The sequence below is a fragment of the Eretmochelys imbricata genome, chromosome 15 (assembly GCF_965152235.1).
Source record: "Eretmochelys imbricata isolate rEreImb1 chromosome 15, rEreImb1.hap1, whole genome shotgun sequence".
In the NCBI taxonomy this organism is placed as follows: Eukaryota; Metazoa; Chordata; order Testudines; family Cheloniidae; genus Eretmochelys; species Eretmochelys imbricata.
In genome coordinates, this window is record NC_135586.1 from 24,552,222 (window position 1) to 24,579,947 (window position 27,726).

Sequence of the window (27,726 nt, forward strand, 5' to 3'; positions counted from 1 at the left end):
CGACCCCCACCACATGAGTTTTGTTATGTGCACCAATATGAAGGTCATGTGTCACACATCACCTCCATATTGGCGCACATCACAAAATTCATTCCGCACGTGGATGTAAAAAATCAAAGGGAACGCTAGTCACGACCCACTTTGGGGTCCTGACCCAGGATTGAAGAACCACTGATCTACTGAATACTTTTCCGCATCCTCCCGTCCACCAAAATAAACCCCAATATTTTCCCAGCAAAATTAAGTTTTTTTTTCCCACCGATTTTTACCTGTTTTTGTTGTTGTAGTAAAAAAACATTGATAAATTCCCAGGAAAAATTATATAAAATAAAAACTGAAAACAAAGGGCCCTACAGATAAACCACTGAGGGACAGAGAAATCAAGTGACTTGCCTAGGGCTAGACAAGAAGTCATTGGCAGAGTTGAGAAATGAATCCAGGTCCTCTGAATCCCCGTTCTGTGCTGTTACCACCAGTCCATTTTTTCCCTGGATAGCCTACCACGGTGGGAGTGTTGTGAGGCACAAAACTGAAGAGCATAGGTCTTTAGCTGCCTGAGAGGTGTAAATCAAGTTGAACACTTTATCCACCCGCGATGGGATACAACCCTTCAGGAATTCTTAATGTGGAAATGCAGGAGCCCTGTGTCTGCTAGAATGGCTGCTTGTGACTCTAAAATTGCCCCTCTCTTTCTCCCCAGGTCGCAGGAGTTACACCTGAGAGCCGAGCCCCACTCCTATCTCTCTGACATGAGTAAACAGTCGGAAATAGAGTTCATTGAAACAAAACGACCACGGCTAGACCTGCTGCAAGACCCACTGATGCGGCACTCGCCTCTACTCAACCAAAATCAGCAGGGAGGGACGGAAGATCTCTCAAAGGTAAGGAAAAGAGCCACACACAGCCTTAGGACACTAAGCAGGTGCAGACCAAGTGTTATATGGCACCTGTGGGAGTTGCATTTGCTTTACTGTCTGGCTCCTACAGGTTGCCTATGGGTAAGGTTAAGATTTTGTCACAGTTATTTTTAGTAAAAGCCAAGGACAGGTCATTGGCAATAAACAAAAATTCACGGATGCCCGTGACCTGTCCCTGGTTTTTACTAAAAATAACTGTGACAAAAGGGGCTGATGGGGAGATGAGAGTCTGAGCCCTGCTGCGGGGGGGCCCAGCACCTGCGGCATCTGGGAGTGTTGGGGCCCGCAGCAGCTGGGAACTGCGGGGGCCCCCACCAGCTGACAGCTCCAGCCCTGCCACCCTGGACTGACGCAGAAAAATGTCAGGTCTATGGAAGTCACGGAATCCGTGACCTCTGTGACAATCTTAGCCTTATGTATGGGGCCTGTAATTTTCTAGTTCCTTGAAGGCTCCATGCACCATTTGATGCCATACAGGTATAGCTTACAGCTCCTGTTGGCTCTAGCATTCTGAAAGATGTTGTCAGGTGCTAAACAGTGACCTGGATGCCCTGTTCTAGGGGGTGTAGGTTTTCATCGTAACTAGTAGAATACGCATGTGTTTACTAGGCTGTTAGACATTCTAGTCGCTAGAGCAGCTTGCTGCTACCCTTGAGCTGGTGAGGCGTTGGGAAGCCCTGCTCCTCTGGATATTGGGCCCTCTGATTTCATTTTACTTGATCTTTTTCTTTCATCCTGTCTGTCTATTTGCTAGCTGTGTGTGCAGTGTTCTGTGGTCGGCTGGCGGCTCTGTTCCCCTCATTAGAGTTGTACGTCCCTCGCTGCAAACGTTTGAGTCATCTCGATGAAGGAGAATGCGTTACACGCACTGAATGGCAGATAGAGCAGCCCTTTATAATCTTACACAATGAAGCCTCCCTCAGCCGAACCTCCGTTAACAGAATAACTCATTTATGTGAAATGGCAATGCCTCCCCATGTAATAACTGTGATTTAAAGATCCGCAGCTTAAGTGAACTCCTGTTTATTTGGATCAGTTTTGATGCTGCGTTTGGATAAACAGCATTTGACTTTCCCCTCAGTTTGAAATTCTGTCTGGATTCATGTCTCTCAGCGTCTGCAGGCAGATGGCATTAACCTGGTAGAGCCATAGCTCACTTTTATGGTGCATCTAATTCTGTCAGTGTGAGTTCTTTGGACTGTGAGCCCATTTGATTAATACAACTGGACCCGAGTTGCCATGAAAACGGATGGGTTGGGTATCCAAATCTGAGGCTAACGTGTGTGCATTTCACACTAATTGCTTCCCCGCTTGGGAGTGCCAGAACATGGTGATTTTTCCTGTTCAGGTGGCATGAGCGACCATGGTTGCAAACCTTCAGTAATGGAGATGCCACCTACGAAGGAGAATGGCGTTGTTTGGCTTCCAAGGGAATCCCATCAAGCTGTCCTGAGCGGGAAAGACACGTAGTTTCAACTAGCAGGGTGCAAAGCTGGGGAAAATGAGGATGCTCAGGGATCCCAGAGGACTATTATGGTGGACCTTCCTAGTGGTGAGGGAGAGGGTCTGGAATGAAGCTGATACGACAGGTGCTCTGATGGCTCAGACCCCAGTATAATTAGTGGTTTCAGAGTAGCAGCCGTGTTAGTCTGTATTGTCAAAAAGAGCAGGAGGACTTGTGGCACCTTAGAGACTAACCCATTTATTTGAGCATAAGCTTTCATGGGCTACAGCCCACTTCATTGGATGCATGCAGTGGAAAATACAGTAGGACGATTGTATATACACAGAGAACATGAAACAATGGGTGTTACTATGTAGAACGAGAGTGATCAGTTAAGGTGAGCTATTACCAGCAGGAGAGGAAAAAAAACCTTTTGTAGTGAAATGGCCCATCTTGATTATCACTACAAAAGGTTTTTTTTTCCTCTCCTGCTGGTAATAGCTCACTTTACCTGATCACTCTCGCTATAGTGTGCATGGTAACACCCATTGTTTCATGTTCTCTGTGTATATACAATCATCCTACTGTATTTTCCACTGAATGCATCCGATGAAGTGGGCTGTAGCCCATGAAAGCTTATGCTCAAATAGATTTTCGTCTCTAAGGTGCCACAAGTACTCCCGTTCTTTTTGAGTATAATTAGTGAGGCTCCATTGGAAAGGGGTAGAGCAGTCGGCACTTAATGGCCAGTACTATGCTATCGGACTATGACACCTTCCCCATGTGAATCAGATCTCTCCCCTACAGCCTTGATAGTATTTTCCTTTGAAATAACCCTTCCTGGGCACCCTAGTCCCTTGCATTACACAGCCACCTACTGTTCCAGAAAGCATCATCCAGGAGGAGGTACTGCGACCACCCCGGAGTTCTTCTTTCAACACCATTGGGATGGAGCCACATCTGGCAGCAGCTCTGCACTGGAAAACATGTTCTGCTGACTGCTGGATTAGATATCTTGTGAGGGGGTGCAAAACAAAAGCCCCCTCTCTCTCCGAGGAATGTGGAGAAATTGACAAGCTTCTCTATCTACACGTGACTTCAATCATCACTTGTGAAGGCCAAGACTATAATAGGGCTCAAAAAATAACTAGATAAGTTCCTGGAGGACAGGTCCGTCAATGGCTATTAGGCAGGATGGGAAGAGACTGTGTCCATAGCCTCTGTTTGCCAGAAGCTGGGAATAGGTGATAGGGGATGGATCACTGGATGATTATCTGTTCTGTTCACTCCCTGTGCTACTCCTGGCACTGGCCACTGTCGGAAGACAGGATACTGGGCTAGATGGACATTTGGTCTAGTTCTTATGATACATTTCTCACTGGAAAACATAAGCAAAGCCACTTGGAAGCCTTAGCCAATGAGTATAGGGAGAGCAGTTGGTTCTTGGTCTGTGACATGTATTATGGTCATTTTCTGGGAATGTGAAGTGTTTGTTAAAAAACAAAACAAAACAGAGCAGTGAGATCCAGTTCAGGAGAAATATGCTCCTACTGGAGGGATTTGAAATTTCAGAGACTGTATTGAGAACAGGATCTGGTATTTCAAACTGGTGGGAATCTTAGTGAAGCCTGAAATCATCATTTGAAATTTCTTTGTTCCAGCACCCAGGAAATGGAATTAAGTGATCTCTATTAGCCCAGTGCTATGGATTGCCGATTGTCCTCAGCTTCCACTGAAGTGGATGGGAAGTGAGGGCTTCCAGCATCTCTTAAACCTAGCACAGGCGTGGTGCTAGAACCCGTCATCCCAGAAGATGCATTGTATGTCTTCTCAGAGCCTTACAGACCAGGTTGGAAGGGACCTCCAGGTTTATCTCGTCCATTTGCCCCCATAATAGAACAAGGCTGTCTTCTACCCTAAACCAAGAAAGGCCACCTTTGGCACTCGCTGGTGTCAGTGTACATCTAAAATAACTATTAATTAGCCTTCATGGAGTTATTCTAATTCATTCTAATATAGGCACCCCATCTCGCTCTTCTAATTAAATTTCTTCACTCCTGGCAGAGTTACGTTGGCTTCTGATCTAAAGTAAATCTTTACTAGCATGACCACCCTCTGCCTGGGTGTGTGGCTGAAGAGAGTAACTCTTCTACATGCTGGCCTGGGATTCTCTCCCTTTGCTGCCAGTGACTTCTTCATGAGTGACTGTGAAGATCATCCCTTCTGTGGATGCTGCCAGCTTTCCCACATAGCACCTGTGACTTTGTGAAATGGTATGTGTGTCCTCGGGTCCTTGTTGCTAATGCCCACTTAGCACTGTCCTTGTGGACACTTGGCCTTTGCTGTCACGCTTAGTGTTCACACTTAATGTTCACCTTAGTGTTCACACTTATTCATCATACCCCTTGGTTCTTACAACTTTATCTTTGCCAGCTTTGCTCCGTCCTCCCCCACGTGTTTCATGTGCGGAGCCGGATGTCTCCGATGCTGTGTATTCACCAGCCATGCAGGCAAAAGAGAACACGCCTTGAGCCTAGCGGAGGAGGAGAGTTTTACGTGCATGTATAGATATACATACATAGGCAGTGTGGCTGAATGGCTAGAGCATTAGACTGGGAGTTGGGAGACCTGGGTGCTATTCCTAACTCTGCCTCTGATCCACTGGATGACCTTGGGCAAGTCGCTTCCCCTCTCTGGCCTCAGTTTCCCCATCTGTAAAATGGGGATAACAATACTGATATTCTTTGTGGAGTGCTTTGAGATCTGTGGATGACCTGTAGAAGAGCCAGGTGGTGCTGGTGGTATTCTTGTATACACATTTAAAAAAAAAAACCCAACCCCTAACATAGACATCAAGATTTACCTTAATTGGCTGCATTGATGTAAAACTACCATTTGCCTCCCCTTCATTAGGATTTTACAAGACAATTAACTTGTTAGCCACCTCATTATTAAAAAAAACCTACCCTTTTACCAGTGGGGAGACAGCCTCGCTGTTCCATTACCCCGTGATGCAGCGAAAACGGACATCGCTGTCGAGTGGTAAATGCCAACTGTATAATGCCGCCCACTGTGTTTTCAGAGAACAAATGGAAATGAGCTGCAGTCAGTTCCCTGGTACGCTGAGTTTAGTGCATACCTGGGAACTATTGAATCGACTGACTAGTATCATTTCTGATGGTAAGCTGGCAGCTGTTTACCCAGCCCAGGGAAGGAAGCAGCACTGTGCCCAAATCTTTTTAAAGCCATTGCTTCAGGGCACAATTTATTGTGAACACAAAATCAAGCATATCAACTGACCAGACTCTCTCCAGAGGCTTTTCCCTCACTGCCTCAGCTAGGGAAAAGAGGAGACCCTTCCCCTCTGCCCCGTGTCCCCTTCCTTTATATATCCCTTCCTCCCCACCATATGATAGGTGGGGATCTCTCAACCCTTTCCAGGCTGCTGCTGTCACACACGCAGTCAGGCAAATGAATATTTTTTGTTCTTTTCTCCCTCTTTAACTTCCCCGCTGGTTTGCGGTTCACTCTGGCGGGAGAGAACTTTCCTGCAGTTTGCATCATGTTCCCTGGCTGCTGCAATGTGTGATTACCAGGGCCAGATTGGCTTTGGTTTTCCTTTAGGAATTGGAGTGACCCTGCTCTCTGTGCTCGAGGGTGCCATTGTGGATTGAGCCTATCTCAGCAAGGATATTGACTGGAGCTGGCAGAGAGCGTGCCTGAATGGTGGGAGGCGCAATTTATGTTTTTAATCATCACAGGCTTGGACATGGGATTCACTGGAAAAGCAGTCCTGATGTTCCTTACCTGATGTGCCCATGAGAGAGAGATGCTAGCCTGTTTCCCAAGACCTCTGGGGTTTTTTGGTTACTTATTTCAAGGAGAGTAGTGCAGACTGCAGAGCTATTAAATTACAACAGAGAAGAGCAACAGAGACCACTCCAGAGTAGACCAGTGGTGTCTCTACCAGGGTATCCTGTCTCTGCCAGTGCAAGAGGAAACCAAGAGCCTCCGTTACAGACCCCGCACATTGTAATTTCATCCCATGGGCACAGCGTAAGCAGTGTCTCTGGGCAAGCTGGGTGTCTGTTTCTAACCTTCCAGCGCTTCCTAGGCATGGGCCCTCCCTAGCGTCGGAGTATGAAGTGCCAGTCTAGGAGACGTAGGTGATTCCGAAGCAGCATGGCAGGGATGCAGTGTCAGTGGAGTTCAGTCTTCATTGTGGTTGGGAGCGTGGATCCAAAACCGTTGGAAGATGAACTCCTGGAACCTCTGTCTCTGTTGTTTTAGAACATTATACTCCATCTTGCCCATCCCTCTCCCCTTCATCTCTTCTCATTCCTACCCTATGGCTACTCGTTCCTTTACCTTTTCTGCAACTGCTTTTCTACCATTGTGTGTGGTGTGCTGCTTTTCATACACAGCTTGACTTGGTAGCGATCCATGCTAAATCCGATCACGGAAAGCTCCCATAAAGGCTGGCCAGATGCGTTCCCCATCACTCCAGGAGTTGGATAGCCTTTTGTTAGCTCATTGAATGACTATGGGGGAGGCAGTGTTATCTAGTGGGAAGAGCACTGAACTGGGGTTTAGGAGACCTGCTTCCTATCCCCAGTTCTGCCATTGGCCTTCTGGGTGACCTTGGGCAAATCACATCACCTCTCTGTACCTCAGTTTCTCCATCTGTAAACTGGAGATAATACTGGCCCCTCCTTTGGGATCTAGTGAAGAAAAACGTTACAGAAGAGCTGGGTGGTAATTATTTATTAATATTATTACTCAGATGCTCCCTTGGAATTGTGACTTCCATTGTTGGCTAGTTCTTTTATTGCTTGTCTTTGTACATAAAACGTCTTTGCTTCAGACCAGTAACTCCTAGAATATTCATGGGGGGAGAATTATGAAAAGATGGTGGCACCCAGGCTAAGCCATAGATTTGGCAGAACCAAAGTGTTCAGAACTACGGACGTTTTGGTTTGATGTAGCTTTAAAAAAAAAAAAATTAAATGACCAAACTAACCCTTTAAAAATAAACTTATAATGACACATTCAGGCGAACGATTAACTTGCCAAGTTTCACCCTGACTGCACGTTCTCGAGACCAGGTCACAATGAATTCCTGGAAAACAGGGTTTATAATGGCAAAGGCAGTAGCCCATTAACTAATGCTTTGAATGCAGCCCTGCAAGGGATTAAAGACCTCTTCTAAGGCATTCTGTAGTCCTGTTTCCTGTGTTTTCCTATTCATTTCTCTTCCATTGTGCGGTGGCTTGGCAGTGCCACTCCAAGCTAGACTTCCTCAAACAAATCTCTCCCTTCCTCTGTGAGAGGCGGCCGTGGGTTTAGAAAGTAACTGAGTGGAGAAATTGAAGGTGAGTGACCCCTACAGGCTCAGCTGTCCATAAATCTCAAACTCCAGTGACCTCTCACCCACTAAAGGCTCGCCAACGCTATGGCTCAGCTTGAAATTCAGGTGAGATGTCAGGAGCGTGGTTGGGACTTGTATGCAGGGCAGTCCGCAGCTTGCCCTGAATTTGCTAATGCAGCTAGTTGGAATGGTTAGCTGGTAAACTACCAGCTGTGTGTTCTGTTCTGGTTTTTTTTTTTTCATGGCTTTGTTATGGGAACATTCATCTGTTTCTGGGATTAACCTCTCAGAGTTTCCAGTGGGCTGGGTCTCACCATTATTAATGAAACTGGCTGGAACTTGTGTTGACCTTGGCAGAGGCCCCAGTTGGCTAGGAGATGACTGGCAGAAGCATAATCCCTAATTGAGTAATCCAGCCCAAGGGGGGTGGGGACACAGCAGCTCTTTGAACTCGGAAAGCTGCGGCATTCAGGCAGGATGTGTAGGAGGAGCGGGGCATTCAGAAACTCGCTGAGCCCCACGGCTTGCCTTTGAGTTCATGAGGAAAAGTGAGGTGACACCCCTGCTCCATCCGCTTGTTGGTAAGGGGTCCAGGTTGTGGGAATGGCCCTAGAAAGCCACGATTGGAGAGAGCTGCATTCAAACCCAAGGCCCTCTGCTGATTTATTACTTTTGAACAACAGTGCAAAATGGCTGAGTAATAAAACAAATCTGATAACAGGAACTGCCACCAAAGTGCCTTTCTGTAGCCACTGGGCTTGTGACTTGTACCCAGAGCCTCCGCTCGCTTCCGACTTCCTCTCTGCAGATTTCGTTTAGACCACGTAGATCCAAGCTTAGTGACTGGGGCTTCTTTTAATGAGGCCGTGGTCACTGTGGTACCGCCTGGCTTATGCGTGCCATCCTTTAGTTCAGGACAGGTAATGGCAGCCATCGACTGAAGGCATTGTGTCTCTGCCTGTGATCAGGTCAGATATTGCATGCTAAGTGGGGGTCCTACCAGGACAGCGGTGGGATGGGAGACCTGCAGGAAGTCCCCAGGCTGCTGCGGGTATTGGGGATTCAGCAAGTGACGTTTCTCCACCCGAGCACGTGGTGTGGCACTAGGCGGCACTGTCCTGGGGCGTGGTTTTACTGAACCCGTGACAGGCCAGCTACTTACAGCATCCTGCCCTGAAGGTTTTGTAGGCAAGGAGGAGTAGAATTCCTGTTTCCAAAGCTGTCTCTTGGTGTGTGTACTTGGTGTATAGTTGGGCCTTAAAAAGCAAGATACCTCTATTCACATCAGTTTAATCCAGCAAGTGGCATCAGGGCATGCAGTTCAGCAGATGTAGGAGGGTTCTGTAGCATGCAACATATTCATCCATCTGCCTGGCTTTTGCTTGGGCTGTTTACTTGTGTGGTTAAAAACCTGATTATAAAAATGATTCGCTCTTGGGTGGGAGAGCTGATGGTGGAGGAAGGATTTGAGATGATTCAAAATGATTTCTGGGAAGATGAATGGCTTGTTGGCTTTTTGTCTCATTCCAGACATATTTAAAAGCTGAAATGTTTGCATTGCTCGCGTTTTTGTACTGCAAACACTGCGGGCTAGCTTGTCTTCTCTCCTTTTTTCTTTTTTCCTCCTCCTGGATGGATTAATTTTTGCGATCCAAACACGTGTGTTGGTGCAGTGGTTTTGGCTGCTTGTGGCTTGCTACATATTTCATCCTTCATCCGCTTTTACATGAGCTGACCTGACTCTACGTGGGGGGGCGGGGGGCTTGCTGTGGTTGTGGAAACTCTCCATTAACTTGCATGGACAGGAATGTTTCAGCCACCACCACAAAGCAATTATTGTGGGTCAGATGCGTAGGCTCATTTGTCAGTAGCATACACTGTGCAAAAATGGGAGAGAGAAAGTCAAAAAAGAATATTGTGTCCGATTCAGACTGTAGCGAGGCAGCATGTAAATACCTGAGATGGAACTTGCCAAGGACACTGGGGTTAGCACCCTGGCATGGCAAAAAGTGCTATCCATGGTCTTTAATGACTACACATAATCAGGACTTTGGTTTAACCTGTCATCCAAAAGACAGCCCTGTCAAGAGAGCCGTGAATCATGTCAAGTGGGGTTAAAGATGCCAACTCAATGAGAAACTCCAGCAGGGAATTATTCACCTGGAAATTCGTGCCTGGAATGCAGGTTTTTATTTCTCACTTCCTTCTGCTCATTTATGGTGATTGACGCTGAAAACAACCATTTAAATTGCCTTTCAAACCATAACTGTGGAAAAGAGATGTGTTAAGGTTGGCTGCTTTTTGGGAACCAGCCTCATCGTTTACATAATTAGACCTTTCTGTTCTGTTCTGTTCTGTTCAATCAATATTACAAGGTTTGTATAGTGTGACATCTCACCTAATCCGCTTTGGGTGAAAGAAAACCCTTTTAACTTCATACGCTGTGCCTCTGTAATTGGAAGAAATATTGCTAGATTTCCTGCTTCTGAAGGGAAACGTTACAAGCAGTGTGCATTGCAGATACGTGTGTGATTTTATCTATGTGGATGTATGGGAGCTACAAGGCTTTTGAAATCTGCTGGCTCCTTAATGGTGAGCTAAATCTTAAGCACTGTTGTGATTGCCGAAATTCTCATACCCCAAATTGGTTTGGGCTGGGTTAGTAGTTGGATGGGGATCTTCCAGGGAAGACGCAGGAATGCTGGTGGTGGCTGGAGACAAACAACAACAAACAAGTTTCAGAGTAACAGCCGTGTTAGTCTGTATTCGCAAAAAGAAAAGGAGTACTTGTGGCACCTTAGAGACTAACCAATTTATTTGAGCATGAGCTTTCGTGAGCTACAGCTCACTTCATCAGATGTATACCGTGGAAACTGCAGCAGACTTTATATATACACAGAGAATATGAAACAATACCTCCTCCCACCCCACTGTCCTGCTGGTAATAGCTTATCTAAAGTAATCGTCAGGTTAGGCCATACCTGACGATTACTTTAGATAAGCTATTACCAGCAGGACAGTGGGGTGGGAGGAGGTATTGTTTCATATTCTCTGTGTATATATAAAGTCTGCTGCAGTTTCCACGGTATACATCTGATGAAGTGAGCTGTAGCTCACGAAAGCTCATGCTCAAATAAATTGGTTAGTCTCTAAGGTGCCACAAGTACTCCTTTTCTTTTAACAACAAACAAGGTGTTTTTTTTTTCTTGCCAAAACAAAAAAAACCTTACGAACATTTTGAACGTTGTTTGGCAATTTAAATTTCATTTTGAAATGAAATGTTGAATGGTTTGTTTAGAAAATGTCAAAACCTTTCCAATTCCTGCCCCCCGTGCACCCCCCCCCCAGTCTTTTTCTGGCTGAAACCATTTGCCTCATTCAACCTGGTTTTTGGCTTCCGATTTGCTGAAACCCCCCGCCCCCCGAGCTCTGTGAGTGACTCAGGAGGTGGTTTTGTTCCCCGAGTGCCAGTAAGGACCCAGCAGAGTGTTGGGGGGAGTGGATACTTTCACTGCTAACCCTGCTGATTTGCAGTGCAATCTATTTTTTTAAAACGAAAAGGTTCTTTGCATTTATGGTCATTAACAACCAAGAAGTGCACATGGCGTCATTTTGCACGAAAAAGCATGTTTGTCGGAGTGCAATGAGGGCAGGGACATTTTACCACCTTCGACCCCTCCAGAAGTTTCACAGTCCTCTGGCACACTCCATGTCTCCTGTGCGCTTATGTAGGGTTTCTTTGTGCTCCACCGTAATAACATGTGGAATGCTGCTGCAGGTCAGTGATGGGGGAAGTGATCCCTTCCCCTATACAGAGTATGGTTAGTAAAGGCCATGCAGCAGCGTGAGCTCATTTGGAATTCTCTTTCCCATGCGTGATAGACAGCCACCACCTGGACACTTTTCCCTCCCCTCTCGGCCTCTTTGTTCTGTCTTTGTGCCGGGGCGGGGCCCCCTTTTGGGTTTGTACAGCGCCTAGCGCACTGTGGGCGTTACTGGAAATGAATAACGCACGCCGGTGACACCGTACTGCGTCCACACTTGTTACTGTGCAGCGTTTGTGTGCGTGTCCCGAAAGAAGTCAGTGTTTGTTTGTGACTCAGGCTGGATGCATTTTTGCGCACTGTGCTGGCCTGTGTATTCCACACTGAATCCTTCTGTCGTAACAGCTGGGAAATAGCAGAGGGGACCCGGTAATTGTCGGTGCTGTTCGCTTACTCTGGTTGAGGAAAGGAAAGACCGCGCTGGGTTTAGCAGAGAATGGCAGCTGTCCTCTGCACATTCATATTTAATGCAGTAACATCCCTTGCTGAAGCTTTGTGACTTCACCTCATAGCCCTTCATAGCGGTTTGTCTCCTAACAACGCCCCAAGCGACAACAACAAAAGAGGGGCTCTCTGGTGCCACAGGCCCAGTTGAATAATACTCAAAAATACTCCATGCTTTGCTTTTTGGACCCAAGTCTGCTTGTTTAACGTGGAAGCTGTTTGATTATTTTTTTAGCCAGAGAATGAACGTTGCCTTGTTCTGTGATCAAATGCTTTGCCGGCTGAGAGGGCATAGGGAGGGGGGAATCGGAGGCTAATGGACACTGCTGGAATGCTGCTACGTGCTGTGTGAGGGTTGTTTGAGGACAAGCTGACGAACCTTTCGCTTGTTCAGTCGCTGGCTAAAGACCTAACGCTAGCTCTCAGCACCTGTTTTCCAAGAGAGGAGTCAGAGTGACAATCTAGGGGTCTCTCCCGGGGTTCAGGGCTGAGGCTGGAACCAGCCTTGTGGTTTGATGATCCCCCAAACAAAAATAGGGGATGGGATGGGGGCAAGTGAGGAAGGAATCAGGCCCTGATTCTGCTGTTTCTTCTGGCAGAAGGGAAGGAGAGGTCTGGGGTGGAGGAGGTTCCTCCATCTGCCATCCTACAGACAGAGGGGGCAGGAGGGTCAGTTGTGGGGTGCCGAAGGAATGGGGTCCGAAGCACTGACTGCTTTAGCAGTAGCTAAGGCTGGCCCAGGTCCTGTCAGAGGTGCTGTCCTGCTGATCTGTTCAACCTAATGGCCTTCTGACCTCCTCTTGTGGCCTGTCCATGTGGGAGTTAAAGATCCCAGGGGCAAAAACCCAGTTCTGCTCTGTACAGGTTCTTATACCAGGCTCATCACTGCAGTATCTGTGTTCCATTATTATTCCTCCCCCCTCCCCCCCCCCCCTCCCCGTTATACATTCAAGGCTGTATGAGAGTTATTGCTGAGCCCACCAGGGCAGTTTAGTTTGCCTGCACAGTCACTGCACTAATGGGGCCAGAGTCTGCTCTGTTCCACCGGTGTAAATCCGGTGCCAAAGCCATCAATTCCGGTCTGAATTTCTGCCCATGCAAAGGAGAGCTGATTGCCCTGCTGTAACTAATTCAGTAATGTAAAGCGCTTTGGGATGCACTCAGCCTCATTCTGATCTCACTTAGCCACTTGTACTCCAGTTACCTACACTGACTTCCGGGGGAGGCACCTGGTTTACCCTGCTGCAAACTGAAATCAGAATTATAACCTTTAATAAAACAACGCTGCCGTGCCCTGTTAGACCTAGTGACGGAGCTAGGCCATTAGGCAAGCATGTTATTGCATGTTCTGTTGCCTCTTTGGAGCAGCAGACGCCGATCTAGAAGAGTCTGGATATAAACACAGTTAATTTGGGTAGGGGGATGTTGACAAACATCCATGCTAGGACAGGTGACGAACGTTGTCCTCTGGATGTCGGCGTATTGTAAGTGTAACAAATCAACAGCCACCTAGGGTTTTACAGGTGTCACTCCATGGTCACTTGCAGCTTCATGATGGCAGCAGGGATAGAACCTAGATCTTTCTGCTCCAGGTTGCCGCAAGCGGAGCTAAAGGGTGAACCATTCACCTGAGAGGACTAGGTGAGCAGTCCCCAGTCGATCCAGCAGGGGGCTGTGCCACGCACACACAGTATCCAGTTACCACAATGTATGCAAATTCCTCTGGCTTGTTTTTGGGTAGGGTCCCTGATGCTTTGGGTTTTGGCCACCGGATGCAGGGCTAGATGGCTCATTTATTCAATCCATATTATACTGGAGACAGGTAATAATGTGTAAACCCGATTTCGGCTTCCTTCCCTGAAATAATCTGAGCCAAGGGGGCTAGCACACCTGACCAGGAGCGGCCACAGCTCAAACTGGTACTGGAGAGTCCCAGATCTCAGTCTTGACATGATATCTTTCATGCCTGGGTATGTTTTCTGCCTGTACCGGGTCTACTGTTACCATTTTATGGTGATCTAGGAATGGCTACAGTAGAACCGCAGATTTGCGGACACCAGAGCTATGAACTGACCAGTCAACCACACACCTCATTTGAAACCGGAAGCACACAATCAAGCAGCAGTAGAGAAGAAGGGGGGGCGGGGAAGACAAATAGAGTACAGTACTGTGTTAAACATAAACTATTAAAAAATAAAGAGAAAGTAGCATTTTTCTTCTGCACAGTAAAGTTTCAAAGCTGGATCAAGTCAGTGTTCAGTTGAAAACTTTTGAAAGAACAACCCTAATGACAGGTTTCAGAGTAACAGCCGTGTTAGTCTGTATTCGCAAAAAGAAAAGGAGTACTTGTGGCACCTTAGAGACTAACCAATTTATTTGAGCATGAGCTTTCGTGAGCTACAACCCTAATGTTTTCTTCAGAGCTCTGAACATTTCAGAGTTCCGAACAGCCTCCGTTCCCGGGTTGTTCGTAACTCAGGGGTTCTCCTGCACTACTTTAATCTTGGGCCTGGTAGAATGTTTTCCAAGAACAGATCACCCTAAAGTTGCCATTAGAACAAGGAGCGTTTCTCCCAGCAGCCCTGTAGAAGGGAAACAAGTGGCAGACACCAAAACAAAACATGCGGGTGGCTGAGTGGGCAGACTTGCCACTGACTCCTACCTGGAGCGCATGAAGGAGACACCCGAGCTGTGCACCAGTGAATGGGATCACCTCTCAGCCTGGCTGTTGGGATGACAAATGAGAGTGGAGCCCTTTTATTGCCATTTGTGAAATGAAAACTGTAGCAGAGAGGAGCAAACCGGGAGCCTGTCTGCTGTGTGCTAAGGAACGCTCTTCCTTCTGTGTTCTCTGCCATTCGTGTATGATATCACCGCATGGCTCTTTTTGTAGCAAGCCCTGCAGCACAGAAGATGGGAGATCAGCTTTACTCCCCGCTTGCAGCGCTCTGATCCCCAACCACTTCCCCGTGGGCTTCTCAGTTCTGGCCTCCTGCTGCACAATTAACATCCCATTATGATGAACACCTGCAGAGGCTTTATCCCCAGACCACTGTATTGGAGCGCTTCACCACCCACACGATTACACTTTCTAGATTTGCTTTTCAGCCTGCTTCTCTGGTTGCTGCTCTGACAGGGGAAGTGCCTCACTTCCACGCTTCCCTACTCCATTAACTGAGGGTGAGTTTTGATGGGCTCTGCTTTGTATCTCCGTCACATGGACGCCATCCTCCCAGTGGACGCTTGGAAAAGGCTGTTGTGTTGTGCAAATCATGCTGTCTTTGTCCTGGCGATGTGACTAACCAGGGCAGAACAGGGTACAGAAATGATTAATAGGTGGCCTTTCCATCATATGGTTTTCAAGATTGCTTGTATATCCTACACGCACGCTAGCTCACACTCAGTCAGTTACAGCTTAGAAATACATATATCAAGCATTTTATATATGCTATTAATGTGGGTTTTCAACCCTTTAACGCTGTGTCTGTGTTGTCTTTGTTTATATATACACACGTATACTGGTAATTTTCAATGAACAGCTACAACAAAGACTAGGCACATGTGTTTATAGATACACACATGTAAATGCTAGATAAATAGGTCTGTATATATGTTGAATATGTATAAATATGCCTGCATGTGTAAGCTGGTCACGTTAAGTAACTGAAAACTGTGTCAAATAGTACATAAAGTAAAAATATGCTCTGTCTAATATACTTGTAAGCAGTATTTTCAAAGACTTCTTGTAAGTCTGCAGTTGAATGATCCTCTCCAACAGCTGCACTAAGAATGGCTCACAGTTCCCAGGAAACTAAATATTGATTTGAGCCGATATGCATGCACTTCAAGACATCACTGGTGTTCATGAATGCAGCATAATCTCTGATTGGAGTGGGGCAATTTCATCATAAAGGCCCCAAAAGGGAGGTTTATTATTGCTTTCTTCCAAATGCCTGAATTTTATTAGCGTCAGTCACTCTTGGCAGAGCAGTGGAATGGGATTTTATAGTCAGCAAAGGAAAGGCAAACACAGTAATCATTTCACAGTCCTGCGCCTGCCAAACCAAGATGGAAATTCCAGCCTTGGTGGGAAGCTGCCGCTTTGCTAACAGATAATAAATTTGTTTGCAAGCTTATCCTCATTAAAGGATCTGTGGGGTTTTTAAACTTCTTTAGCCAGAAAGCCAGGGGGTGTTTTACACTTGTTGCTGCTGAAATGGCGTGGATGTCGGTTTGCATTTTCAGCGACTCCTGCTTTTTGCAGTCATGAGCAGACTGAGATGCTGCTTTCCTCTTAGCCCTTAGAAGTCTTTTGATCTGGAGGCCATTTGGCAGCATTTGGGCTTTCAACTGACAGTGAAATAATATTTTTTCTGAGCACGCTGTGAAGGCTGGACAAGTGCTGAATGTAGCATGGGGCATTCCGGGGAGGGGGAGGCGGTTTCTAAAGCCGCGGGGTGTCGGCTTCCTCCAAGTGAAATCAATGCAAAAGCAACAGTCAGTTTGTCAAACCCGGCACATGAAAGATTTCCCCGGGGGGGTTGCTGTGAAGATCCGGATAGCATGTTAGGCACTTCTAGCTGGTTCGGGGAAAATTCTGAGGACTTGCAGTAGGTTCTAGAAGAGCTGTCCTGCTTTTCCAAGCGGGAAGCTGCCTTTCCCTTAGGCGACCCGCTGACTGGCAGACGTGGAAGCATGCCGACTTAAGAGGCAGTATTTCTCTGTAGTGTCATGCGTGAAGGCAGTCGTTGGTACAGGAGGCTGGATTGGGGGCAGTCACAAGGATGGTGTCTGGAACGGAGCAAAGTCCATTTCCTGCCAAATATTGCCTGGTTTGCACCGTTCTGCCCAGATTTGTCGAGGTACACACCTGTTAGAGCAAGCAGGGCTGGTTTGGTTGGGGTTTGTATCAAAACCAGTACCCATTTGAGTTTCATTATTTAATGTAAAATGGCCAGTGGTGTAGCAGGTGAATGAAGGTTATTGGGGCAAAAATGCACAGGAAATGGCAAAACTCCCTTTGATTTCAGTGGCAGCACAATTAATGCATTAAAACAGGCCAGCTCACGCACTGCAGGCCTGTATCCCAGGGCTGCTTTAAATCTGAACATCACTTCCCTCCTACCTTCTGAGCCAGGGGGTCAGGGTTGGCGGAGCCTTGGTGTTACTGACAGAAAGCAAGAAGGAAGTGACCTCAGAAATAACCAGCAAACATTTAGGAACCCCTTCCACACGTCTACACAGGTATTGGAACAATAAACCGTTGAGTACAGCCTCGTGCTGACCGTGATTGATAGTGCCGCTGATGGTTATGTTAGGACACCAGTGCTAACAGGGTCTCAGACTGCTACACAGTCCTGTGTTTTATTCATATGGCATGCATGTTAGTTACAATAAAATGAGCCAAGGCTGTTGGGTGTAATGCCCTTCCCAGGATTCTGTCCTGGTCCTGATCGGGCATTCTTGGTGTAATACGATGCAGTAGCATTCCACATAAATATCCCAGAAGACGAGTAACATTCATGTACTCTGGAGTGTTTGGGCTCATTGCAATAGTGTGTTTTATATATAATGAATGATTTCTAGGGCTGCTAATGGATATCTTGGAGGAGTGGAAGGATGCAACAGCTGCAGCTGGGTGCGGCCGTGTGGTGTGGGTTGCCATTGTTTTAGTGAACACATTGTCTTTGTAATGTCACATGCACATGTTTCAGAACAGTGTATTCCATAGCATGTGGCCAGCCAGCTTTCATTTAAAGGGGCATGGCCAGATTTAAATAAGCGTGGTTGTAGCTATGTTGGTCCCAGGATATGAGAGACACAAGGAGGGTGAGGTCATATCTTTTATCTGGACCAACTTCTGTTGGTGAAAGAGACAAACTTTTGAGCTCCACAGAGCTCTTCTTCAGTCTTTCAGTTTCATTAAAAAAGCACCCTTGTATTATTGCAATAGAGAGGAGAAGTTAGGTGCTATCACGATAGCTTCTGTCTTAAAATCCAGGACAGATTGGTAGAAGTGAAGGAATTCTGAAAAACCTCTTTTTCTGTTCTTAGGGCTTGTCTATACTACCTCTCAAGTCGATGTAACTTACCAGGCTCCGGGGTGCGGAAAAGCTCCCCCTCACCCCAGCGACGTAAGTTACATTGACTTAAAGTGGTGTCTGCACCCTGCTGGGCTGGCGGGAGCTGCTGTCCCGTTGACATAGTTTCTGCCTCTCGTTGAGGCGGAGTAATTATGCCCCGGGAAAGAGCTCTCCCTTTGGCATTGTGTATCTTCACCAGATGTGCTACAGTGGCTCAGCTGCAGTGTGGCAGTGTGGACTAGCCCTTAGTTGGTCCTGGGTAAATCTTTCAAAAGCACCTAACTGACTTAGGAGCCTAAATTCCATTGACTTTCCATGAGACTTGGAGTTAAACATTTTTAAAAAGTTCCTAAGTCTCATTGAAGGTTAATGGGATTTAGGCTCCTGAGTCACTTTGGTGCTTTTGAAACTATTACTTGCTCTTCGTTTGTTTCATTCTTCTCTGGATCAGTGACAGCAGCTCATTCTGGCCAGTTTCTCTTTCAGGTGTTCGCGCTCTAGCATGCGGCCATTGTTTTGGGGGGAGAAGGTCTGTAGCCATGAGCAATAAAAGCTGTTTTCATTTCAATTAAGAATGATGACGATAATCACCTTTGTACCCCTATTAGCTTTTGTCTAAATCTTTGGAGTATTTTTATTAAACACATTTTCATAGAGTCCTAGAATTTCCAGCTGTGCACCCGGAGGAACAGAGGCTAAGTGATTTGCACACCAGCCAGTAAATCAGTGGGAGAACCAGAAAGAGAACCAAGGTCTCTTCTGAGTTTGGGCCTCCTGCTCGAATTACTAGAAAGCACCTGTATGCTAAATTACATGGACGGGAGATTAATCCAATCACTGTTGTTTATATATTGCATTTTGGGCTGGTAAGAAGTCCTGGGTTGATTCGCCTAGCAGCTGACGACCACACACATCCACCAGCGCAGCCTGGGTAGCATCAGAGCCTCTCGACTCTGATGTGGCAAAGGGATTGCCACTAGCCCCGAGAGGGGCCCATTCGTGACCCATTTGCTCTTTGCCCTCCCTGCCGGCAGTGCCAGCTGGGGTGCCGGGGGCGGGGTTGGCGTTCGTGGTACAGACAGTTGTGCACTGGGGCGGGGGGATTGGGCTGGGCCCCACCACTCAGTCCAAGCCCAGCCACTTGACAGCCATGAATAATACCATTGTAGCAGACAACTTCTCGTGCAGATACGCTTGTGATTCCTTCCTTTTCCTGCCTTTCTGTGTCCGTCCGCGGGGAGCCCCGAAGCATCCAGCCAGCTCTGCCTCCTGGCGTTGAGTAAATAACATCGTTGGGGTGTAAGCCGTGCGCCTTGCTCTTCAACAACAGAGAGGACAGAGGAGCAGCCCAGGCTGCCCCCAGGAATATTCTATGTGCTGGATTGCTAGATCCCTGCAAATCTATTTCTCCCCCCCCTCAAGCCAACTTCCCTTGATTAGCACGGTGCGCTGGTGCTGATGAACTCTTTGACACATCCGCTCTCCAAACAGCTGTCGTGGTGATGCCATGAATGCACCAGCATTTAAATTTACATGGCCTAGAAGGCCCTGCTCTACCCCCAACCCCTTCAAAAGGGTGAAATTTTAAATGTGTCCTCAGAGGGACACTTCCATTTCAAATGCTGTTTGTGAAAATGGGCTTCCCCCTCTCCCACGCCCCTCTTTGCGGCGGGGCTTTAGATATCTCATTTCTTCTCCCTGATATGAGGCTGAGAAGGCTTTTTTTTTTTTTTTTTTTAAATGATCTTAGAAGCTGGGCTGCGTGGAATTTTTTCCATTCCTTGTTTGCTCACCAGGTGGAAGGATGCACCTGGCGTCCCTCTCAAATCAACTGGAGCGTCCAACCTTGGAAGAAAGTCCTTTGGTCTCTGGTGTTGCAGGCACAGTGTCTAGTGGCTTTACAAACTAACGGGATTCTTCCTGCTGCCTTTTTTATTCCTCCAGCTTGCCCCTTGTGGACCACAACTGGGAAAGACACTTTAAATTGCTCCACCAGTGCTGGGGGTAGAGCACAGATTTCACTCTGGAATGATCAACAGGCCATTCTCTGAATATCCTCCATTGCACTAGTATTCCTCCCCTCTTTGTGGAGGTCCTTAAGCCTGATCTGATCCTATGGATTCCGAGGCCAGAAGGGACTGTCTGAACTCCTGTATAACTCCGCTCTATAGAACTTCCCTAAAATAGTTCCTAGCGCCAAACTTTTACAAAAACATCCAATCTTGATTTAAAAATAGTAATTGATGTAGAATCCACTATGACCCTTGATAAGTAGTTCCAATGATTAATTACCCTCCCTGTTAAAAATTTACACCTTATTTCCAGTCCGAATTTGTCTCTCTTCAACTTCCAGCCGTTGGATCTTGTTAGACTTTTCGCTGCTTGATTGTAGAGCCCATTATTAAACATTTGCACCCCATATAGGTACTTATAAACTGTAATCAAGTCAGCCCTTAACCTTCTCTTTAAGCTAAATAGCTTGAGCGCCATAAGTCTCTCACTCTAAGGCATGTTTTCCAAACCTTTAATCATTCTCGCGGCTCTTCTCCAAACCCTCTCCCATTTATGAACATGAGAGGGCACTGAACATTAAAATTTCCGTTGACAACTGTGTGCGTGAAAGGCGCTCAGCCTTCTGCTGTGCCAGTCCCCGTATTTGTAATGATCTGTCACTATGTGTCTCCAGTCACTTAGGGCTGGTCTGTGCACCGCTTTTGTACCAGTATAGCTACAGGGTGTTTTAAACTTTGTTCTACCAATACCGTCCCCTAGTGTTGGCTCAGATCCATATAAAGGTGCCTTATACCCACATAGCTTATTCCCCTTCCTATACAGGAATAAGCTACACAGATATAAGAACATTTATACCTGCACTGCAGGGTTGTACCTCTAACTATAATTAAAGCAGTACAACCTTTGTGTACAGCAAAGCTCTTACAGTAAATGGTGTGGCATATTTTATTATCCATATTAAACTCTTTGTCTGTATTGTTTGAGACCTTGTTACTGTATTGAGGGCTCATGGTCTAGGTCACTGCAGATATTTGGGGAAATTGTCAAGCTTTCTTAATCATTTCATCTGTGGGAATGTGCCTCCTGTGATTGACAGGTTTAAAAGACCTACGTTGTTCTTGGTTATGTGGCGTGCTGGAAATATTGTGACCATATTTTTCTGTGTGCGATAAATAGGGCAGGTGTGACCTTGGGGGGGAAAGCTGGAATATTCAAAGGAGTTTTAGTGAGTTAGGTATCCAAATGCCATTGACTTGCAAAGGAATTTGGGTTTCTAAATCCCAGGCGAAATGTGTAAAATTACTTTCACTGCTGCTTTGTGTTTTAGGCCTTAGTTTTTAAAAGTTTTATTTGAGTCATCCCTTAAATTTCACACCAATATATATTCCCCGGGTCCCTTTGTTTGGACGTTAATTAAGTCAGTGATCTGAACTCTTTATATTAGATGCGATTGTGTTAGTGGCAATCAGAGCAGTTGGGTTCAGTTTCTGCTTCTGCCACAGATTTGTTGTGTGACTTTAAGCGCACACGCTTTGTTTCAAAGATATTTCTTCCAAATGTGTTATACTTCAGTTTACCTGTCTGAAAGTTGTATTTAATGCAGGCGGTTTATTCGATGGAAAGAGGCTTGTTTGACGAAGTGGAAATGTGCATGAAAAATTTCTGTTCCCAACAGAAAATGTTGGGGGTTTCATTGAAAAACCTCCAATAACTGAAGAATTTTTGGATTCTGATTTCTGAAAACTGAAAGGAAGAAGAGTTTCCAAACTTTGCTTTTTAACTAAAATGCAGAAATTTTTGATGGCAGTTTTCAAATATATTTTCCTAGGCATGATGGGAGAAATATGATTTCTCAATCATCCCTAATTCTGTACTTCCCTTGCATGGGTGCTGAAGCTGAGCTGTTTGATTCACTTTGAGATTCTTTGTTGAACAATAGTTTATCACTCCAAAGTGGTGTTTTGCATGGACCAGGGTGGGAATGGGATCTATGGCTTAACGATGGCTACATCTGTGAGAATGCTGCTTGCAGTAGATGTTCGTAGGAGTTGTTCAAGTTCCTATGATCAGTGCAAGGCTGTCCTCTATTGTATACTGTGTGGTTTGTCCAGGCTGTTTACAAATGACTCAAGAAACAGAGCTGCTGTGGGAAAAGTAAAAAGGCTTTGAAGTTCTGGGTCAGCACTTTTGCCCCCAAGGAATCCCTGTGACTTAAATCTGTGTGTTTGGAGGGGTTGCTCAGAATTTTTATTTACGTAAAGTAATTACAGTAATAGGAGAGACAGGAAAGAGCGCGAATGAGTGAAGGGGGTGGGAAGAGGTCATGTATGACACTGACATGATTCTGGGGAAGCATATTGCCAATGTTTAGGTAGCTCTGAGAGTGCTGTGGAGGTTTTCAAGTTCCAGTGAAAGCGATTGTGGTTTTGAGCCATGATCATGCTGTTGATGGTGGGTAGGGATTATGTGAGTGAGTGAGGAAGAGAGTTGCAGAATGAGGTTTCTGGTTTGCTTTCTTATGTCTTTTCTTCTTCTGGCTGTTTTTTTCCATAGCTGCTCAGTAAAGACTAACTTTCATATAATCTTCCAGTTACTCATGGCATTTCTTAGAGGCAGCTGATAAGCAGGTAACGTTATGGGTAACAGACTTGATTGTAGAATGAATGTATTTATGGAGCGAGAAGAGTGGTGGTAGTAGGAAATATATCAGAAATAATATTGATCAGAGCTTCCAAGTGGCATATGATACCTTTATGAATTCATAAGCACTGGTGGGTCCTTAGCGTTGAAGGTAAAGGTGGGTTATATTGATGGCCGCAAAAGAGTTTTTCTTCTATTGATAATAAAATCCTGTTAAAATTTGCATGTGATTTTTCTTTAAACAAAAGTGTATTTACTATAAACACAAATATGCCAAGGGAAGATAAGCGAGCTAGCAGTTACGATCCAACAGAACAGCTGATGCCAGGTCTCCAGTAAGCCCCAGTTGGAACCAGTAGGAATCTGCATCAAGGGGTCCCCCGCTGTAGGAAATAATGAAGAGAACTGTGATGTGGATTTCTCTGCTGTGTTCCCATGTGTCAGCTGTCACATGTTGGTCTCTCTAGAGAGCTACAGCTGTGGCCGTTAAAGATCTCAATCATTCTTTTGGGAAGTGGTGGGATGTTAACTGAGCTGCCCTGGCCAAATTCCAAATTGGATAGTTAAATTTTGCCTCCCTAAATTCACCCTGTGATTTCAGTTGGAGAAGTTCTTATTCTTCACTGTTTGTTTGATTCTTTTAAAAGACAGCAGACAAACCCCTCTTTTGTAGCTTTGCTGGCAGGTATTCTCTTCCACCCAAGAGATGGTTGCATTTCAGTTATTGCTGAGCAATCCCTCTCTGTGAGGGCTAGTTTCTATGTAGTGCAGGAAGTCACTTTGTGGGACAAAATTTCAAACATGGGTTTGAAACAGTGGGGCCTCCAGATCCTACTTGTGCATGCTCAAATTGGCCTTTGTAAACCTAAACAGAATTTACTCCCCCAAGTTCTATTTTTGAGCCTCCAAATGCAGGATTTTGTCATACTCTTATTCTTTCCCACATCTGAAAATGCACCTCTGGTCTCTCTTTCCATCCAATAAACCAAAAGAGCAATGTGTGTGCTTCGAGGTCTGTTTTACCTAGGGTCTTATTTTTTCCTTTGTACTCTGGGCTTTACTTTGTAACGGTGGCAAGTGTTTGCAATCAAGGAAACGTAAACCTCAGATGTAGCTTTATGGGAGTGAGGTGAGTGTGTGTGTGGCTTTATGGGAGTGAAGTGTGTGTGTGGGGGGGCTTCATGGGAGTGAAGTAAGTGTGTGTATGGAGAGAGAGACTTAGCAAACTGTTCAACATCTAAAGATGTCAGCCACAGAAGAGAGGAAGCTAGACATGCAAATGCTGAGGAAAAAGTAGAAGCAGGTTTGTTTATGTGCTAAAAATAGAAGGAAGGGAATGGTGTCTCTCTTTTTATTTTTTTTTTGCCATCACCTTGAATTCATTCATGCAGGGTGTGATTATGTCAGTGGTACTGTAACTGAATTCCTTATGAGGCTAACAGAAGCCCAGCTTGTTACCCAAGCAATTCTTGCTCTGTGAAGCAGATGGTGTCGCATTTAGGGTTGAATTTGTACGTGACCGGAAAAAGGGAGCTCACTTATATTTATTTTTGCTCTTGAGTGCCTTCAGGGCAGGTGAAAGGACACTCTCACACACCAAAATCTACATTGAACGAATGTTAAGGTTGCAAAGTCAAGCACTGAAAAGATAGGAAATGATCGAATTAAGGTTGTCTGTGCAATCTTAATTCAGCCTCCTTGTGCATAAGCATCACGATAGTCTTTAATGACACTTACATACCATTTTTTCCACAGGACCCGTGCCTCATTTAGTGCACAGGATGGGCAGAGCTCAATGAATGAACAACTATTCAATATTTTGTTTTATCCTCATTGTTCAATGTGTGACCCTAGGTCTCATTTACTGTACGCTATTCAGACCCCGATCTGAATGCGGAATTCTTAATTTCCTCATGAGCTTTTCTACGGCACTCATCACTATAGTATCTGAGTGCATAATTTATTTCCACAGCACACAGATGAGGTGACAGGGGACAGGGTGGTGGTATCCCCATTTTACAGATGAGGAGCCGAGGCACAGAGATATTAAGGTCTAAAAGTGTCCATTAATGTTGGGACTGCATTCGAGTCCCGTGGCTTTCTCCTGCAGGTTGCTGGGCCCAAGGACTGGGGTTTCAGTGAGAGCACAGAAGAGACTAGGGCTCCTTGAAAACTTGTCTCTGTTGCCAACGGAAGTTGGTCCAGTAAAAGATATTACCTCCCCCACCGTGTCTCTGTCGGACTCCCTCCCTGTTCTCAGTTCAGGTGTCTGGACCCAGACCCAACCTGGAGCAGCAATTATAGGGAAAGTCTTTCAGAGCCCCTATAGCCCTGGGATGGAGCCTGCTCAGTCATTCTGGTGGAGAATGGAGCCTGTGCAATCCGGTCACATGTAGGAGCTATGAGGGGATAAAGTATGTTCCGTGAGGACGGAATCCTCAGAGCTGTTAGCTGCTGAATTCGAAGAAGTGTCTATTGCGCATGTGAGAACAGATTTTTCAACCTCAGCCAAATTTGGACCGGTTTTCACAGGAACAGCAAAAGGCACATGCCTGACCCAAGGGCCACCCCTGCCAATTTCAAGTCCCTGCTCCAAAGCACGGAGGTGCTAAAGCTTCTTATGGAAAAAGTTGCCAGAATATATATATATATATTTTTTAAAAACATTGCAAACCAATATATATTTCCCTAACCTCGTTTTTGGGAATGGCTGAACTGTTTTGGCTGAAACTTACAAAAATAAAATAAAATGAAAAATCAACCTGAGGTAGACCCCCAGCATGGAAAATTTCAGCCCAAATGGTTAAAATTTTGGCAAAGTTAAGAGCAGCTGAAAACAGGGTCTTTAAAATGCAAAGGCTCAGAGAACCCTTAATAATAGGTGCCCACTACTAGCCCACCTATAATAAATAGTTCGGTAGCTGAGTATTCATAATTCATATGATCTCACTAGGGGAATGTGTGACATCAATACAATGATTATCTACTAGCGGGAAATGCAAGGAGGTAATGAGAGAGGCAGAACATCCATTGGTTTGTATAAGACCTACGAGTGCAATGGGAGTTTTATGTAAGTCTTTCAGGATTTGGTCATTGTTCTGAGTTGCTTTGAAGCATGTATACATTGTCATTGCTGCTTCTGTATTCTTCTGGAATCTTAGCGAGCCCGGAGGCGGCATCTGTTAAGTGTAATAATGTGGAATGGCTTCTTTGAACGCAAACAAGTTTTGCAAGACCAGATACTGCGCTTCAGTTCGTGCATTTAACCAGAACACGAACGGGAAGGGTTTACCAACCTCATAAATCTGTTGGTGGAGAGGGGGGAGGGACAGTCAGCATTTGTTACTTATTTTGCAGTTAAATTGCTTCAAGCTGGTTGAAACATTGGGGAAATTTCTTGACCTAGTTTTGTGCAAGCTAAAAAATTTTTGGGATAGTTTGTGCTCTGGCTGCATGGAAATCACCCGGGTACAGGGAATGGAATTGCATGGGTCCTCTCAAAAAGTTTACATATTTAAAAAAAAAAAAAAACAATCAATGCTCTCTCTTATACAGCTGCTGAGTCTCCTGCTTCATTAACTCCCGTGAGAATATTTACTATTTAAAATCCTATGAGTATGATATTTTTTTTTACTCTTCTGCTGCTGTCTTCACATGCTGTTGTGTGTGGGAACTGAGGAAAACACAGGTAATCCTTAGATCCCACAGCTTTAAATTACTTAAATATTCTGATTAGTTTTGCTTGCGAATGTTAGAGTACTTGCTACTCGACTCCTTTTTTGGTGGGCTGTGGGGGTGTATTTTTAAGGCACCGTTTACAGTTCTGCAGATGCCTTTTTCACCCACCCCTTTCCTACTATGTTACGGGTGTAGTTACTGTGGTTTAGTAAGAACTACTTCTGCCCATCGCTAGAAGGCAGTCCTGAGACCAAAGGGAGTGTCGTTTGGTGGTCCCAAGTCAGAGCGGTTTGCCTGGTGTTGGGCTGCAGGAATTCTGAACGAGTGCTGCTGTGTTCTTGAGACGTTACTTTTGGCAAGCATTAAATTAACTGCGACCAGGAATCAAGCACAGTTTACAGCACTGCCTGCACTTGGATCAGTCCAGAAAAGCTAACGCCGCCTTTAGTTTTACTGCAAAGATTCGGTCAATGGAAAACCCTAAGGGTTTAAAAATTACATTTCCCTTAAACAGATTGGGCTACAGAAAGGGTCAGTAAAATGCCAGATGATAAAAAAACAAAAGAAATTTAATAACCTGATCTGCTTTTCACAGTTATGCTCTTTTACCTCTTTCTGCCTTTCCCGCTGCTGGGAAGATATGACCAGCTAGTCAGTTTCATGGTTGTTTCTATTCATTTTGACTCTCATCTGCAGCATTAGCACAAGGCTGTAATGTTTGGATTGCAGATGCTCTAGGGTTAAGCCTGGTTCCCTCTGGACTTTTAACTATATTTAAATATACATTTGACCTCTTTGGTTTTAACATTTTTATAAGCTTGTTTTTGCAGTGCAATCCAGGGGGAAAATGGGCACTAGATTGGGCATCGGGAGGCCTGGATTCCCTGACCTGCTCTGCCATCTCTAGTACGAAACTGGAGAAGATACTTCCCAGCCTTCTTCCCCTTCTCTCACTTCCATAGGAATCACAGCCCTTAATAGCCCTTGGGTTTAGTACTTACTCTAGGTTTACGAAATCGCACAATGCTCTCCAAACCACAGGTTCTTGCAGATGGCTAGAGAGCAAATAGTGGCTCTGCCTTGTGGCACAGACTCTCGCTAACTGCATACTGGGAATTTAATTAGTTTGCAGATTTAAGATGCGTTTGATGGGTATGTAGAGATAAGAAAGATTCAGATGACAGAATTATATCCCCAGATAAAATCGCAGGCATTCATACTCCTCAACTGTCTGTCTAGACGCAAGGGCTTCCTTCATTTTTAGGTCTGAATTGAATTTTGCCCACTGTGGGTCTGCAGCAGTTGTCATCCAGCT

The 27,726-nt window shown here is 45.5% G+C and overlaps 1 protein-coding gene across 1 annotated transcript in view; it reads left to right on the forward strand.

Moving 5' to 3' along the window:
* The window catches only part of NCOR2 (nuclear receptor corepressor 2), a 284,712-nt gene that overhangs the window by 42,562 nt on the left and 214,424 nt on the right, over positions 1–27,726 (forward strand). The window contains exon 3 of the mRNA XM_077835004.1: positions 701–881. Coding sequence (XP_077691130.1) covers positions 701–881 — 181 coding nt within the window. The remainder of the gene's footprint in view (positions 1–700; positions 882–27,726) is intronic.